Below are 15,910 nucleotides of genomic sequence, written 5' to 3' on the forward strand. Positions count from 1 at the left end.
TTAGGTCGAGTGCGAGCAGGAGGTGTTCTCCTCCCTTCGGGATGCCCTTGAGAACTTCTTCCCTTAGGATTAGGAACGCATCTTGAGCAGAAAGTCCCGGCCTGAAGCCAAGCATGGTGTGCGGGAAGCGGTCACCGTCCTCTATGTAATGTTGGAGGCGGGTTTCGATGACCCTCTCGTACAGCTTGCCGAGGCACGAAGTCAGCGAGATGGGACGCAGGGCGTCGATCGTAGGCTTCTTGCCGGGTTTGGGAATTGTCACGATTTCCGCGTGTTTCCACTCGTTCGGTACGTGGCCCTTGCTCCAGAGTTCCCCGTTTAGGTATTCGGTCAAGTCCTGGATGTGCATCGCGCTCAGGTTTCTAATCATGGCATTGGTGATTTTGTCAACTCCGGGAGCAGTGTTGCGCTGTGAGGCTCGTGCCGCGGCATACACCTCTTCCTCCGTGATGGGAGCGTCCAGTTCTGGTCTTGGTTCTCCTTCATATTTTAGGAGGCAGGGTTGTATGGGGTCGCTACCCAGGTATCTGGTTTTTAGGGTGTCAATCAGATCCTGGTCGTTTCCGGGGAACTTGTGGGCGATTTCTAGAAGCGTCCGACTGGTTGTCGATTTCGCCTTGTCGGGCTCGATCAGGCAACGTATGATGGCCCACGTCTGCGCCGTACTCAGGGTACCCTTGAGCGAGGTGCAAAACTGTACCCAATTTTGCTGCGTCAACTCGTTTGCGTAATTTCTGGCTGCGTCTGTTATTTTCTCGATTCGTAGACGTAGTTTCCGGTTTAACCGCTGTCGCTTCCACCGTTTGAGGAGGCCCTTACGGGCTTCCCACAGGTGTAAGAGCCGGCGGTCGACTTCGGGCGTCTCGACTGTGCGCTGGATGGTTTTAGTGGATTGAATGTGGGCGCCCCGGAGGTGCTGCATCCATTCCGCTATGTCCGTTATACCATTTTCGGGCGGGGGGTACTGCCTGAATGCCTCCCAGTCCGTAAGCCTAATTTCGCCAATTGTTCTCTTGAGTTTCGGCTTGGATACCGAGATGCTGAGGATGTAGTGATCGCTGCCCAATGTTTCGCCCAGGTGCGCCCATGAGTATTCCCTTACGTTTTTGACAAATGACAGGTCCGGAAACGTGTCTCGACTTACACTGTTGCCTACTCGGGTTGGTTGGAGGAGGTTGGTTATCAATTCGAGGCCCATTTGGTCAACCGCATCGAGGAGCGACCTTCCCTTTTGCGTGTCTTGTTGGTAGCCCCAAGTCGTGTGTCTAGCGTTCATGTCTCCAACCACAACCAGCTGGTTGCAGCCAGCGGCTCTCACGCTGTCGTAAATAATGTTGCGGAAGTCGTCTTTCTGAGCCCTCGGCGGACTGTACAAATTCAGGATGAAAGTGCTACGTCTACCCCTCTTCTGCGGGAGGACTTCCACTAGCACGTGATTAATGTCATGATGTTGATAATGTTGTCCCACGGCCGTCACCGTTTTGTGAACTAAAACCGCGACCTTCGGTGATCCCGCGTGCTTAATTACGCAGTAACCCCGTAGCCTGATCGGCTGGTTCCCGACCTCCTGAAGGCAGATGACGTCGGGTTTGTATAGGTGATTTTGGATGAAGAGTTGGAGTGAACTTGCCTTCTCGTTGAAAGAGCGACAATTCCACTGCCAGATCTCGAGGTGTTCGGGCGCGCTGCGTGTGGTGTTAGCCATTGCTGACGTTCATGCCACTGCCGTCGCAGTTGTCGGCGTCCCTGACGTCACCCGTGTTGTTTATGCGCCTGTACGCCTTGACGCGTGGGTTGCTGATCTCATCGTCGACCCGCTTGCGCGAGCCAAACTCAACCTTGCGTATTCTTCTTTCAAGGTCTTCATGGCTTAGTGTGTTCTCCTTGACTTTATTGTTTAATTCGCCCATCTGGTAAAGCATCTGTTGTATCGTAGCATAAATACCTTCGAGGGTGACTACACTTGACTGGACTGCCGCTGCCGAGGCCGCACCGGGGAGCGATGAGGGCGTGGTGGTTCTTGAGGGGGGAGGAATGGAGGTGGCGGCCTCGTGGCCTATCGTTCCGCTTTGCGACCCTGCCTGTGTGTTGTTGCTGGTTTTGCTTAGCAACGCTTCTAAGCGTTGCATGCGTTGGTTTAGGTCGTTAACCTGAGCCTTGAGTTTTTTATTTTCTTCCCTGATGCGCGTGCATTCTGGGGAGCATTTACTATTTTCACTGGTATTGTGAGCGGAGGAGGCACTAGACTGATTCCGGCTCACCTTGTTGTTGTTGGCTTGGTTCTTCTTGCCCGATTGGTTCTTCTGTTTAGACGTGGATGTCGAGGTAGAAGGCTGCCGCTGCCCTTGCTTCTCTCCTAGCTTTGGCCACTCCGAGCGGAACCGGGACCTGGACCTGGACTGGGACCGGGATCGGAATGGGGATCGGGACCGGGACCGGGACCGGGACATTGACCTGGACTGGGCCCGCGACCTTGAGCAGCTCGCCGAGGATTCCGAGCTGAACCACCGTAGGCGGCTTCGCCTTGGCCTTCCTCCATCATTGTCGTCGTCTTCCTTCCTCCTTCCGGGTGGAGGATGCTTCTTGGTGGTAGTGCTGTTGTTCTTTAGCTTTTGCTTGCACTCGCGAGACCCCGTGGCGTGGGCTTCGCCGCAGACGGCGCACTTGAGCGAGCACTCGTGTTCGTCCGTCGGGTCGTGCGTCCCGCAAGCGAGACAGATTTTGATGTTCGGGGTAGGACAAACGTCCGATCGGTGTCCCATGCGCTGGCAAACATAGCAGATTTGTTTTGTGGGCTTGTAGGGGTGGCACTCGGTCTCCCCTCCGTAGTAGTAGACGTATCGTGGAACTACGTGAGAGCTGAACGTGATCAAGGCCGTCTTGGTCTTTCCCAGCATGCGGGCCTGCACGATTTCCACGCCTTGGGTCCTAACCCTTAGGTGAGTCATAAGCTCCTCGGGCGGGGTATCCGGGTCGATTCCATGAATGACGCCCCGGGCCACTCCGTCTGGTGCCGCAACGTAAGAGTTGACTTCGTAAAGGTTCCCGCCCAGCACAATCCGCGTGATCTTGCGCGCAATATCCGCGACCTCCTGATCTGGGGTACTAACAATAATTATGTTGGAACCGGGTCTCAAGCGCACGATGAAATGCGAATCGTCAACTTTCCCTCCGCAGGCGGCCGAGACGGCTTTCGATATTTGGTGGTTGCTGAAACTCTTCACCTGAAGGCCTTTCTTGGGTCGAATGATGATTTTGAAGTTGCTACGTGGCAGTGGGGGGAGTCGTCGCCTCTTCTTAAAGGAAGGCTTCTTTGATGCCCCAGCGCCTGCAGCTGCGTAGGATGATGATGATAACGCGGTGGCAGAGGAGGGTGATTGCGGAGAGATGACCCTGCCTGCCACGCACACTTGCTCGCCTCTGGCGAGCTTCTTCTTCGTTCTTCGCTTGAGGTGTAATGACCAATTAGAATAAGGACATTCCGATGGCGTCCCTTGCGAAAGGTCCTCTTCCATAGTGGCAGGGTCGTCGTGGCGATCTTCCGAAATGTCTTGGAAGTCCATGGCTGTAGTTTCTTGCGACGAAGGCCCGGCGGCAGCTCGAACAATAGCACCGGGGGCGGGTGGGGCTGTAGCAACAGCTCCACCTCCACTCCCTCCGGTAGAAGTAAAAGCGGCCGGCTGGGATCCAGCAATGTTCGCCATAGTGAGTGTGGAGTAATCGTAGCAAGCGAGCGGCGGCAAAGGCGGCGGAGCGCCTCGCCTACCTCCGCGCTGCTACGTACGGCGGCGTGAGGCTTAACACGGCAGCGCCACCCCGGAGAACTTCAAAGTCCAAAAGCGCAAAATAATATGCACTCACGGTCTTCAAACTTCCCAAGGGGGTTCTGGATGACTTCACGAAGGTCGTCCGACAAAGACTTCGGTCCTCCGATGTGAATTTCTTAAAAGAATAATGAAAGTCAACAGAGCCCATGCGAAGCACGTCTACGCCGCTCGGCTCTTCTTCTTCTTCCCAACTGATAATTAAAGACTGTCCAATCATACGTACGTGAGATAGGAATTTGAGCATGCTTCCTGCATTTTACTTCCATTACCGGCATATTTAACTAAAGCGTAGAAGCTGTTCAAAATCGCACCGCTTGCTTTATTGCCTCGGACTAATCGCCAAAAACCAGCGTCACCGAGTTAAAATGGACGCCTTCACTCCCGACCCTAAACTCTTGCGACACCAACTCGTGTACTGCTGTTCTACATTCCTTCTACTACCACCTGAGATCAAGACGCGTAATCCTAAAGAACGCCACACCTGACGTCGTCACGCGTGTGTCATAGCCATGCCATTTCAAGCATTGATGGCCACATATTAGCGTTTATTTTCGCTTTCTTCCCCTAGGCTATTATATTCGGGAAAAAACTACCCGACACCATTTCCCATGCACTCACCACAAAACATTTCGACCAAAGCTTAAAGATCATCTTCCTAACACCCGTTAAACATAGGTGCTTAGGGCATTGAGCATAAGTCACGTACAGCGTATTCTGTTTATTTGCGGAGTTTATTGCGTTTACAACTGCATAATTATACTGTTTTCATCTTACAATTGATGTCTACCGTAAGAGTTTTTTCGCTTACTGTAAGATCTCGTTCCCTTGTTCTCCGCATGTTTCCGATTTTTTCGTTTTTTTGTTATAACAATCGATTTCAATTCCTAAATGAGCCCCCAGTATTTAATGTATTCGGTAATTGAAGATGAAATAAATGGAATAAAAAATTTAAACGAAATGCACCCAGCTTTTCTTTTCGGGGACCCTATGAACCGCATATTTTGTTCTACGGAGGTATACGTGATCCAAAGTGTGCATAGCCATAACTACGCCTTATATCAACGCAATAGCACGAACGGCTGCTATAAGGATAACATTCAGAAGTAATAAGTTAACAACAGAAGCTATGATTGAATGGTAAGCCTAGTCACAAGTTTCTGCATGCCCTCTCCATTTTAGGTTTTACGGGCCATGATTGGACTTTGAAGGTATTGTGCTGTCTGTGTCGGAAGTTAGCATGCTACCGTCATCTGTCTGAGAGTGCATTTTACTACTTTTTCGTTTACGCTTGGGTTCCTTGGTTAGGGATTCGTTAACGTATTTCTTTAATTCTTGGAATTCCGCAAAAAACTGTTGAAATTGGAAAGCGAAAGCATCACGATCTGGTCTTGGAACTGTAGGTACATTAAAAGCAAGCATGCATCCCTCTCGCTATATGTGCAGCCGGAGCTAGTACCCCCGGATATTATCTGCCTGCAAGAGGCGCGAGAGCAACCGAAGCCAATTATGGGGTATAAAATACAGTACGACCCCAACTACCGTAGGGTGGCCACGCTCGTCCGCAAAGATTTGGCAACAAGCGTGACAGTGCTCCCCGGCGAGGAAATCCCACATCTCATCACCACGATATGGCCTGTCAAGAAGGGGAGACCTAAACAAGTCGTATGCAACGTATGCAGTCCCCCCCCCCCGCGACAGAAAGGCTGACTTCGCATCATTGTTCAGGCACCTACGGGGAATGCTGGAGCACCGCGATCGCCTAATTATGACCGGAGATTTCAATGCAAAGCACAACACGTGTACGTGGGAATAGGAAACAGTGCCAGCAGGGACACGACTCCTGATCTCACCATCACCAACGATACCGTGGGAACAAGCTGGAGGGTCCTAGACGACTCACTGGGTAGTGATCACTACATTATGGAAATCACCAGTGCCTCGGCGAAACTACGCCAGCCAAAATTACAAATTGGCCTAAGTTTAGGGAGAGGCAACAGTTCGATTTAGATACAAGTCTGCCCTTCCCGGAACATCAAGGCCGCTTAACCACGATCAAGGAGTGGGCCTAAGGCATTAAAGAACTATATGACGCGAACACTAAAGTGTACGAAACCGATACCGACACGTCGGCAATCGACAACCATCTCATACACTTATGGGAAGCATGCCGAGGCCTCACAAGAAGATGGCGCAAACAGGAGCTAAATCGCAAACTTAGACTCAGGATTTCAAACGTCACTAAACAGGCCAGCGATTATGCCCTGAAGGTTCACAGGGACAATTGGCGCACGTTCTGCGATTCGCTTAAAGGCACGCTAAGCACGAAAAAGACATGGAACATACTCCGCAGCATCATCAATCCTTCAAATACCAAAACAGAAACAAACACAACCCTACAAAACTCGTTGGCGAGTATCCGGAAACCCAGGATGAACTCATACAGGAACTCCAGCAAACGTACACGGGAATCTGGACCGGGCATCCGAAACCATACCCTCAATATCCGGAAACTCCGAACGAGATACTTGATGCACCCATCACGTATGCGCAGGTATACGCGGCAGCACAGAGCTTCAAGAAAAACACGGCACCGGGTCCCGACGGTATCACCAACGCCATCTTGAGAAACCTAAGCGATGAAACCCTGCGAGCCTTTACAAAGCAGCTGAACGAAGAAATATGGGCACCGGGCGGAACATTACCCGAGGAATGGACTACAGCTCATATAATCCTTATACCCAAACCCGGAAAACCGCGCAGGCTTGATCAATTACGACCGATCTCGCTTACGTCTTGCCTAGGCAAGCTTCTTGTACGAATTGTACTCACTCGATTAGAACAACACATGGAAGAACATGGACGACACCCCAATTGCATGTACGGATTTCGGAAAGGCATGTCTGCACAGGATGTCTTCCTCCTCCTCAAGGAAGAGGTCCTCAACCCACAACCGGGCTGCAACAACAACATACTCCTAGCCCTCGACGTAAAAAAAGCATTTGATAATATAGCACACAAAACCATCCTAGATGGCCTCGCCGTCATGGGATACGGAGAGCGAGTTTACAATTATGTCGTGGCTTTTCTCAGCCACCGCAAAGCTCGCATCGGCATAGCAGGACTACAATCGGACATATATGATCTACCGCAGAGGGGTACTCCGCAAGGATCAATAATATCTCCTTTCCTCTTCAACATCGGACTTAGAAAACGTGCTTTACAACTGAAAAACACCCCAAAACTCGGATGTGCCTTCGATGCCGACAATATCACTATATGGGCAGCCAAGGGTTCATACGGCGACTGAGAAAACACATTACTCACAGCTATCGGATACATCGAGTCATACCTAACCACAGCAGGAATGAGGTGTGCCCCACACAAGTCGGAGTACCTTCAAGTCCGGCCTAAGCAAACTAAGGAACATCGAGCCCCGTCAATACATCTCGAGATTGCCGGACAACCTATCAAGCGCGTCCCGACCGCACGCACACTAGGTATGCACGTCCAGGAGAACAACGGCATAAAGCTAGCCTCAGAGAAATTAAATGACGTTATAGGGAGCACCGCACCACTCATCGCAAGAGTAGCGCGCAGCAAAGATGGTTTCACAGAGGACGAAACCTTAAGACTGGTACAAGCCCTCGTCATCAGCCGTGTCACGTACGCGCTACCATATCAAGTCAAGCGCAATAGCGATACAGAGCGCATGGACACTCTTATAAGAACGGCGTACAAAACGGCCTTACAGCTACCGTCAAGCACAAGCACAAAGAAATTACTAGCGCTAGGCGTATACAACGCATTTGAGGAGCTAGCAAGTGCCACGCTCATAGCGCAGAGGGAGCGCCTCAACAAGACTCAACAGGGAAGACACCTTCTTCAACAGCTAGGGTACCCGCAGACACCTCAGTACTGCAAAGAAGAAACACAACTCTTGCCTAACCACATTAGAGATAACATTGTAGTAGACCCTATCCCCAAGAACATGCACCCCACCCACAATCAAGAGAGAAGAGCAGCGCGTGCCCGCATGTTGCACAAACGCTGTTTCAGAGACCCGGATAGGTACTACATGGACGCCAGCCCGTATCCCTCATCGCCATGTTGCGGGCCAAAATACACACTCGCCGTTGTCAATCAGGGGAACCTGGTAGCCTCAGCCTCCACCGCGCCACATGCAGCGCAGCAGCAGAAGCAGCAGCAATCGCTCTCGCACTTGGCGACGCCGAGAGCAAGGGAAGGTCCACCCGCGTCCTTACTGACTCACAAGCGGCGTGTCGTTTATACATGAATAGAACACTCCCTATACAAGCTATTCGAATCCTGGGTCGCACACTAGAATGGACCCACGGTATCGTCTGGTGCCCCGGGCACGACGGCCTGCGGGGCAACGCAGAGGCGGACTGCGCTGCTCGAGGTCTCACTAGCCGAGCGGCAGACCATATCGTTCTTCAGCCGCCGACAGACCGACGAGCGACCCACCACGAGTTATTAACGACAGGTCAACAAATACTACAGGACCAACGGCTCGGAAGAGCGCAATACGCTCCCCCACTCAAAGCTCTCAATAAACTCCAGGCAAGAAACTGGCGCCGCCTGCAAACTAACACATACCCACACTTGTCTCGTCTACACGCAATCTGCCCAGAGTTATACGTCCCGAACATGTCCCTGGTGTAGCAACCACACAGCGATACTCGCGCACATAACACACGAATGCACCGACCGTCCGGGCGACGCAATTTCGCCACGAGTCACAACACACACACTCACTACGTGGTCTTGGGAGGCGAGACTCTCCGAACTGGACCTGGGAAGCCAACTGGCGACCCTCGACCAGGCCCGGCGAGCCGCGATCGCCAGTGGAGCCCTGTCAGAGGGAACCACCCAGGAATAAACCGCGCAACGGTTTCTGCAATAATAAAGTTCCTCCTCCTCCTCCTTCTCTGCATGCCCTCTCTCGCTTCCTAAGCCGTAGTTCAATTGCACTATGCAAAAATACTTTTACCGGAATGTATTTTGTATCCAGTGGTGTGTGCTTTGTAGCACACCTCGGACATAAGCGAGATTACAATTTCTTGCGCACCGTGCTAATGGCGCCCTTACTGGAATGTATACTAGCCTGCCCAGTGTTCAGAAGTCTACACTGTAAGCTTCTCTACGATTCAGGGAGGCCTACAGTGATAGGCGTTTGATTGTTCAATGCGCAAGAATTTATTGGCGAGTACTACAGCGCCGTCCCGCGCGTAGCGTAATGCCTTGTTTATGAACAAAAATGCGTAATTTGCAAAGTTATGATATTTATTCGTCATAACAGTGTAAATGATTATTTGTAGCCTTATAAGCGACAAAAAACAATTTAAACGAAAAGAATAAATTAAACAGAGAATAGGGCTCCATAGAAGATGTCAATATGAACATATCTTTATTTCCAAGCGATTCGGGGAGACAGGGAATAAAAGCTGCAAGTGTAGCTTGAAAAGCAACCTGCGTCCTATGATCACAAGAGATGGGATGCATGGAGAAGCTCATATTAAGATTTGGCCAACTGGAATTTGGGGTAGTTCCATTGAATTTGGGTTTAGGTAGACTTGAAATTTCGAGGTGGCCCAGCCTAAATTTGGGGGTGCGGCCAATTCAATTTAGGACTGGGTGAAGCGCAATTGGCGGCATGCTTACACATACTTAGACAAATCCAGTGGAGTATCTTCATTATTTTTTCCCTCGGCGTAAATATAACAAATGTAAGTTATATGCGCAAACGTATAAAAATTCCAAGCTAGTAAAATGGTCACATACCTTCCCTCAGTCCACTCGCCCGTTCTCTCAGAAACATAGAACTATACCATCAGACGGGCTTAAGCTTTTTTTTAAAGGCACACTGGCGCCCCAACTTTTGAATGAGACTATCTGGCACTAAGCGGCGAAAGGTGTTCACACCGCCGAGGCCTCTCTACACCGAATACAAGCAAGTTTTGTCCTTGCGTACGCCCTTCTGTTCTTTCTGAGTTCTGAAACAGGCAGGTTGTGTTTTTTACCTCAGTATGTTTTATTAAAAGCCAGGGGTTGTGCTGTCGGACAGAGATGTAAATGCTTCACATGGAATCTCACGGAGAATGCCAAGCGACCATTGGACGCGACCTCGAAACAGCGTATATGAATATCTGCGATCAGCTCCGCAAACTAATCGTGAAAAACAGTCTATATACAAGCTTTCAACCTAATTACTCATGCACAACTAATTTGCCGCACAACATGACTAGTGCGGCAGTTCTCAGAAAGAAGCCTCCATGTCAGCTAAACTGATATTCATAGGACAAGTTGTCACATTAAGCAGTTATGAACCTCGTCAAAACGACATGCAAACAGCGCCTTTTCTTTCAGTGTCAAGTTGGTGGGGCGTTAAAATGGCAAGCCGATTCATCATTTTCTGCGTCATCCTAACCACCTCGGTCGTCGTCGTGCACCCTGAGGACGCAGGTGCATCACCACAACCTCCGTCACCCACCAACCTAGATGCGCCAGAGAACCATATCCTCGCGGCAGCGGAAAAAGTGCGACAGCTGGAGAACTTACTACGTTATATTAGAGGTGAGCGTAGTATTCCAGTATACCTGCCTTGACGTCCAGATATTAAATGTATTTTAACGGTTTTATTGGCTCTATCGCTCTTTGCTAAGGGAAATGGCGTTCGTGGATGAGCTGCGTTAACGTTTTCCAGTTTTTACTGGTGGCAGTGGCCTCATTTGTGCAGTTGATATTGAAACGCAAGTCACATTAAAACTTTGATATGTATCCTGCTCTAAGGCGTTTCCTGCAATCTAAGCTATGCCTTGTGGCGCTCGTTGCGGTCCATATATCAATTTAAATGTTATTTTCCTAGAAACAGATCGAGGCCTGCAGTGTCCGTAGAGCAGGATCGCTTTTATTTCACATCAGAACCATTAAAGTTTTTCTTGAGCAATTATCAATACATGGCCACAATAAAACATGGCCAATTCAGCGTCGAATGCGAGAGCGCACGAGTGAAATGCAACGCGCGATGAACGATGCCCGCTATGCGACCATTGAGGAATGTTACTGCACGTTTTGCGTGTCCCTACGCCGCGTGTCAAAGTTAAAGTCATCGTTACTTTTTGCTGAGTTTCGCAAGAACTCAATGTGAGTGCAGAGCTCTACCAAAGGAAATGATCACTGTTTCATTTTTACAGTGCAGGCCTGAGACGCCCGTTCCTGCAACGAGCGTCTGCGTTCGTCGGCATGCCTCGGCGTCCCTCGTAGCCGACTCAATAAGCACAGTAAAGAATGAAAGAGCGAATGTGGTGCGCTGTGGGTGGTTGCGATAGATTGCAACCAGATTGCGATAGCTAAGAGAGCACGAGAAGGAAAGCGAAGGAGGAGGGTGCAGCGGAACTACGAGACGGGAAGTGTAGAAGCAGAGTATGGCGAAAGCGATAGACGAAAAGCGAAGGGACGCGCAAGACGGACTCTGTGGCAACGATGACTGCGAGATGGCGCCAGTGACTCACGCTTAACAGCACTGCATGAAGGGAGGTACCTCTGCGGCGGCTGCTGTGCATCGCGAGCATGCGTCAACGATGCTCTGCAGCTCGCGATCACCCGACAAGCGATGTAGTCGTTCCACCCATAGCTAAGGAAACAGCTTGTCCGTGCCATCCAACATATCGCGAGACGAAAACACGTGCGGAGCTGCGCTCACATTTCACATTAGGGAGTGTCCTAACCTTCGGTAATTGTTTTGTTCCGAAGTACAGTATTACTACATGGAAATACGATCAGCCACTTGTTTATTATGCAAGCACAAAGCGGGGTACCGTTACGTCGCATGCGTTTTAATTTGTGCCTTACTATTGCTTATACTGATTACCTCATCAATGTCTTCGGGATATCTGCAAAATTGAAAGACTAATGAAGTATTTTTTCGCAGTAAGCAATCGCCCTCGGCAGTGCAGCGATCTCTTGCGTGCTGGTCAGCGAAATAATGGCGTGTACACAATATACCACAAGGCAGCTGCTGAATCAGGACAGGACGTCTACTGTGACCTCACAACTGATGGCGGAGGCTGGACGGTGAGATGCTTTCTCTTGCTGTGCGCTATTTTTATGTGGCGTTGAAAAGTCATATATTGAAATGCCGAACTGCCTAAGAACTACGAGGAAAGTTCTGGCGTATTATGTGGAGAATTGGAGCGCTGAAAGTAACATAAGCAAAAAGAAAGCGGTAGGGCAGATTGCCTCGACTCATCCTTTATTTATTTTCTGGCTGCACTTTATAATATCAGCATACGGATAGCATGGCATTATTCATGAGAAAAGTACCGTGAAAAATTTGTGGGACCACAACATTCGTATGGGGAGGGATTGCCAGTGAAGTTGCTTAAGTCGCATACATGGCCTGCATACACAATCAAGTCACACAAGTTTTTTTCATACGACACCAAACTACGCCGACACATGCACCACCGTGGTCATGCATATGCCAATCACTGCTGCAATCGCGCGGGCAACTCCTAGGTGCGTAATATTATAAATAGAAAAGCGCATGCCACAGCCTCTGGCTGCGTAGCCACAATCTTTGGCCGTCTCAGTATTCGTCAAACAGGATTCACAACAAACACAGCGCATGACGAAGAACTTGCTAAGCAAAGTGCACTTTGCATATATACTGTTCCTCTTGCAACGTCGACTTTATGTGGTTCGGTTTGGAGCCACGATATGAAACTTATTTTTGCTAGTTGGCAGAGTGCTTCAGCCGGCTTCACCGCCACCGTAGGTGCGCCGCTATTGCACTATCTCAGGTATCGCCCCACGCATTCCTGTCCACGCGCCGCGATACGGGTCGCACCAAATCAGTGTTGTATCTGATAGCACCTCTCATGATATTTTGAACAGAAGGAGGGCTAATGGCGCGAAGCCACCTCTGTGTCAGCCGATGCCCCGATGAAGATAACAGGCTCAAAGTTGATCACTTCTGCCTCCGCATTTCTTTCGGATCCTTTCCTCGGACCTTATATGCTTAATCGCTCATTTTCTTCACGACTCTTTCAGGTCTGACGTTGTGTCAGTCATCTCATACTGAAATTCTCGACTTTTACCAGGCAGCGACCGATTGAGTCGAGACAAAGGCACCTGTAAAAGATATACTCATCTAAATGCACGAATTTTCAATCAAGTGCAATGCACAGTAGTGTAAGAGAGACTTTAGTTACCTCAGAGCATATAATAGTACGCTGTCCATCTTTATAATTAACGCAGCTGTGCAGGCCTTTTCCACATCAACACCCTGATGATGTCATTGCCCTGGGTGACCCTAACACCATATACCTCTGGGTTGACAACCCGTGTATTATAACGTTACAATAAACTACACGAGGTGCCACTTTACTAGAATCAGAGTTCACCCTTTTGCCCCCTGTTTGCTACGTCGGACAGGAACCAGCTTTAAAAACAGGCAATTTCCCTGCAGCTCCGGCACAGCTGAAATCTTGGTAATTACGAGAAGCTTGCACCCTAAAGAAGAAAATTGGGGTTGATAAATGCTTCTAAAACAAGATCTCACTTGTTATCGCCACCTTGAGTTTGGGCTATTGTGTAACCCCGTTGTCCTCCTTTAAATGTACGCGAAAACCACCACAGCTTGAGCATTGTACCCACGTGTAGGAGTCCCTATATTAATGCACGAGCTTCCCTAGGCAACCTATTTTACCTTAGTAAGTGTTAATAACCTTTATCAACGTTTTATCGTTTACTCCTATATTATTGGAACCAATTCACTGATGGATCGGCAACGTAAGGGCTTACCGAAAAGTTCGCTCTTCTTACATATCACCGAAAGAGCTTACAATCGTTGTCATTGTTAGTCAGTTCATTGTGTTGCTTGCAACAAGGGAAATAATTGTGCATAAATGAGGTATGCCTTTGGCCTTCCGAACGTAAAGATTGACGCGAATTCCTGCGTAAATTATTTGTCGAATACTGTGCCACACAGAGATTGCATTTTACAGAAAGAAACCTTGAACAGCCAGTATTGAACCCATCGCATTCCCAAGAAAGCCTTTCAAGACCTCTTTCAGTTTTCTAGATCTTTCGAAGACAGACATTGAAATTTTCTAATTCTCATGTGGACGCATGGAGTGCAGCCTTCTTAGAGCAGCCATCTAATGTGAACGCTCCACGAATGGCGTCACTGTCTGTACATACTATCAGGCTGTTTCACAAGAACGCACAAGCAAATTCAGATTGCGACTTTACATAGCCTCGATAAATCATTGCAGTTCTAGTTCAATCACAGTCCTTCCAGAAGCGAGAAAACATTGGTGTGTCGACGTTTGCACAGGACAGAAAAAAGAAATACACATGATCTCTTCTATTTACATTGCGTGACCATCACACAAACATGCAATGGAAAGTTGAGGAACTTACCATTATCCTTATTGTTCACTGTCCCATTGCAATAAAAATCTATTTTCTTTTGTTTTACAAATTTGAGCACTTCATGTCCAATGGGGCATTTTCTCAATTTCTGCAATGATATTTTTCCTTTGTCTCCTACGTATAGTTCATTAGCCATTTCTTATGAGAGCTTAAATACACGCTCGTGTGAGTGAAGCTTTTTCCCTGGATATAACCCTGAAAATTTTTGAAAGACAATAAAAATGAGCGAAGATATTTGTAGCGCAATATCTGTTTTCGCGAGGTACTCATCAGGCCACTAGTTCTAAGCAGATGCGGTATCGGTGACCACTTTCGGCCTATGGCGCCTGACGTTCCTTCCTTTCTATTTTTCTCTGCGAGCTATGGTAAAAACCACAGGTGGGCTTTTGACAAAGCTTTCCGATATCGCCGGATTGGTGATGACTGAACTGCCTAGACGCATTAACAACTGTCACGTCCATAGTTTCCTAATTATTTTAGACCGGGATGGTGGGATTCGCAGTTTGATGAAAACGTGCGCACGTTTTTCAGTGCCACAGAAGAATCGTCCATATGCATATCTAAAGACTGCTGCCAACAGAGGTCAGCTTGCAGCAGCCAGTCATTGTAAAAAATGGGAAATAGGAGTCCTTTGTTTCAATAAAAAAAACTGGGAGCTGCGCTTGTAGTTATCTTTTCTTAGCATTGCGCGGCATGTATTACTAAAAATCTGGCCTGAAATGTTCGCAGCTCAACCCCCTTCAAGCGGAACGTGCTTGCTAGCCATTGTCAAGGTTATAGGTCAAAGTCTTCTGTTATATTACGCTAATTTGGGAGATAAACAAGAAAATCCGGCCTCGTCTGTAGCATAAACAGAAAAGCGCTTGCATTTATTTATTGAGTTATAGAATACCTTAGAGGCCCCTAGAGGCGTTCTGTAAGCGGGGAGAGTACACTCAAAGATTATAAAATAATTAGAATACATATGTGAATGCATAAACAAAAAATACAGTGTAAGAAATGCGCTAACATGCAGTAATGGAGTATCAAATATTGTACAAAAGACAAACCGAATGCTTTTGAACGCGAGGGGTCAGTGAACAAGAAATTTTCACCAACTAAAAAATAAGCAATAGAATTACAGAGCGTGCGGGACAATATTTGGCTATAATAAAACAGTATTTAAGGGGAAGTTGCACAATAATAACAGGAAACTCAATAAATAAACGCGTTGGGTTATGTATGACAAATGCGTTGCTAGAAGATGCCGGAATTTTCCCTGGTCACTCTCATAAGCGATGGCGTTAGGAAGATTGTTCCAAAGGCGAAGTGCTCTTGGAAGAGAGGAGTAGTTAAATGAATTACTCTTTCCGTAGATGCGCCTGAAGTTAAACTGATTGTACAACCGGTGTGACTTGTAATGAGGAGTTTCAAGAAGCAGGACTGATGGTGCTGTATTATGGACATAGTTATGAAATAATGATAGCAGGGCTATATCATGACGATCATGGAAGGGCTGTAGCGACAGGTTGAGTTTAATTTGTGTTATGCTATTGTTTTAGTCATAACAACGTGAAATAAAACGGCCAGCCCAATTCTGGATAAATTCGAGTTGTTCGATCAAGTATTTCTAATGGGCAGACCAG

General features: G+C 48.3%; 1 protein-coding gene across 1 annotated transcript in view; it reads left to right on the forward strand.

Moving 5' to 3' along the window:
* LOC142576362 (techylectin-5A-like) overlaps positions 1 to 15,910 on the forward strand; it is a 67,684-nt gene that overhangs the window by 32,699 nt on the left and 19,075 nt on the right. Inside the window, exons 2-3 of the mRNA XM_075686463.1 lie at positions 10,215 to 10,421; positions 11,779 to 11,921. Of these exons, the coding sequence (XP_075542578.1) occupies positions 10,238 to 10,421; positions 11,779 to 11,921 (327 nt within the window). The 5' untranslated portion in view covers positions 10,215 to 10,237. The remainder of the gene's footprint in view (positions 1 to 10,214; positions 10,422 to 11,778; positions 11,922 to 15,910) is intronic.

Source organism: Dermacentor variabilis, chromosome 3 (genome assembly GCF_050947875.1).
Source record: "Dermacentor variabilis isolate Ectoservices chromosome 3, ASM5094787v1, whole genome shotgun sequence".
Classification (NCBI taxonomy): domain Eukaryota; kingdom Metazoa; phylum Arthropoda; class Arachnida; order Ixodida; family Ixodidae; genus Dermacentor; species Dermacentor variabilis.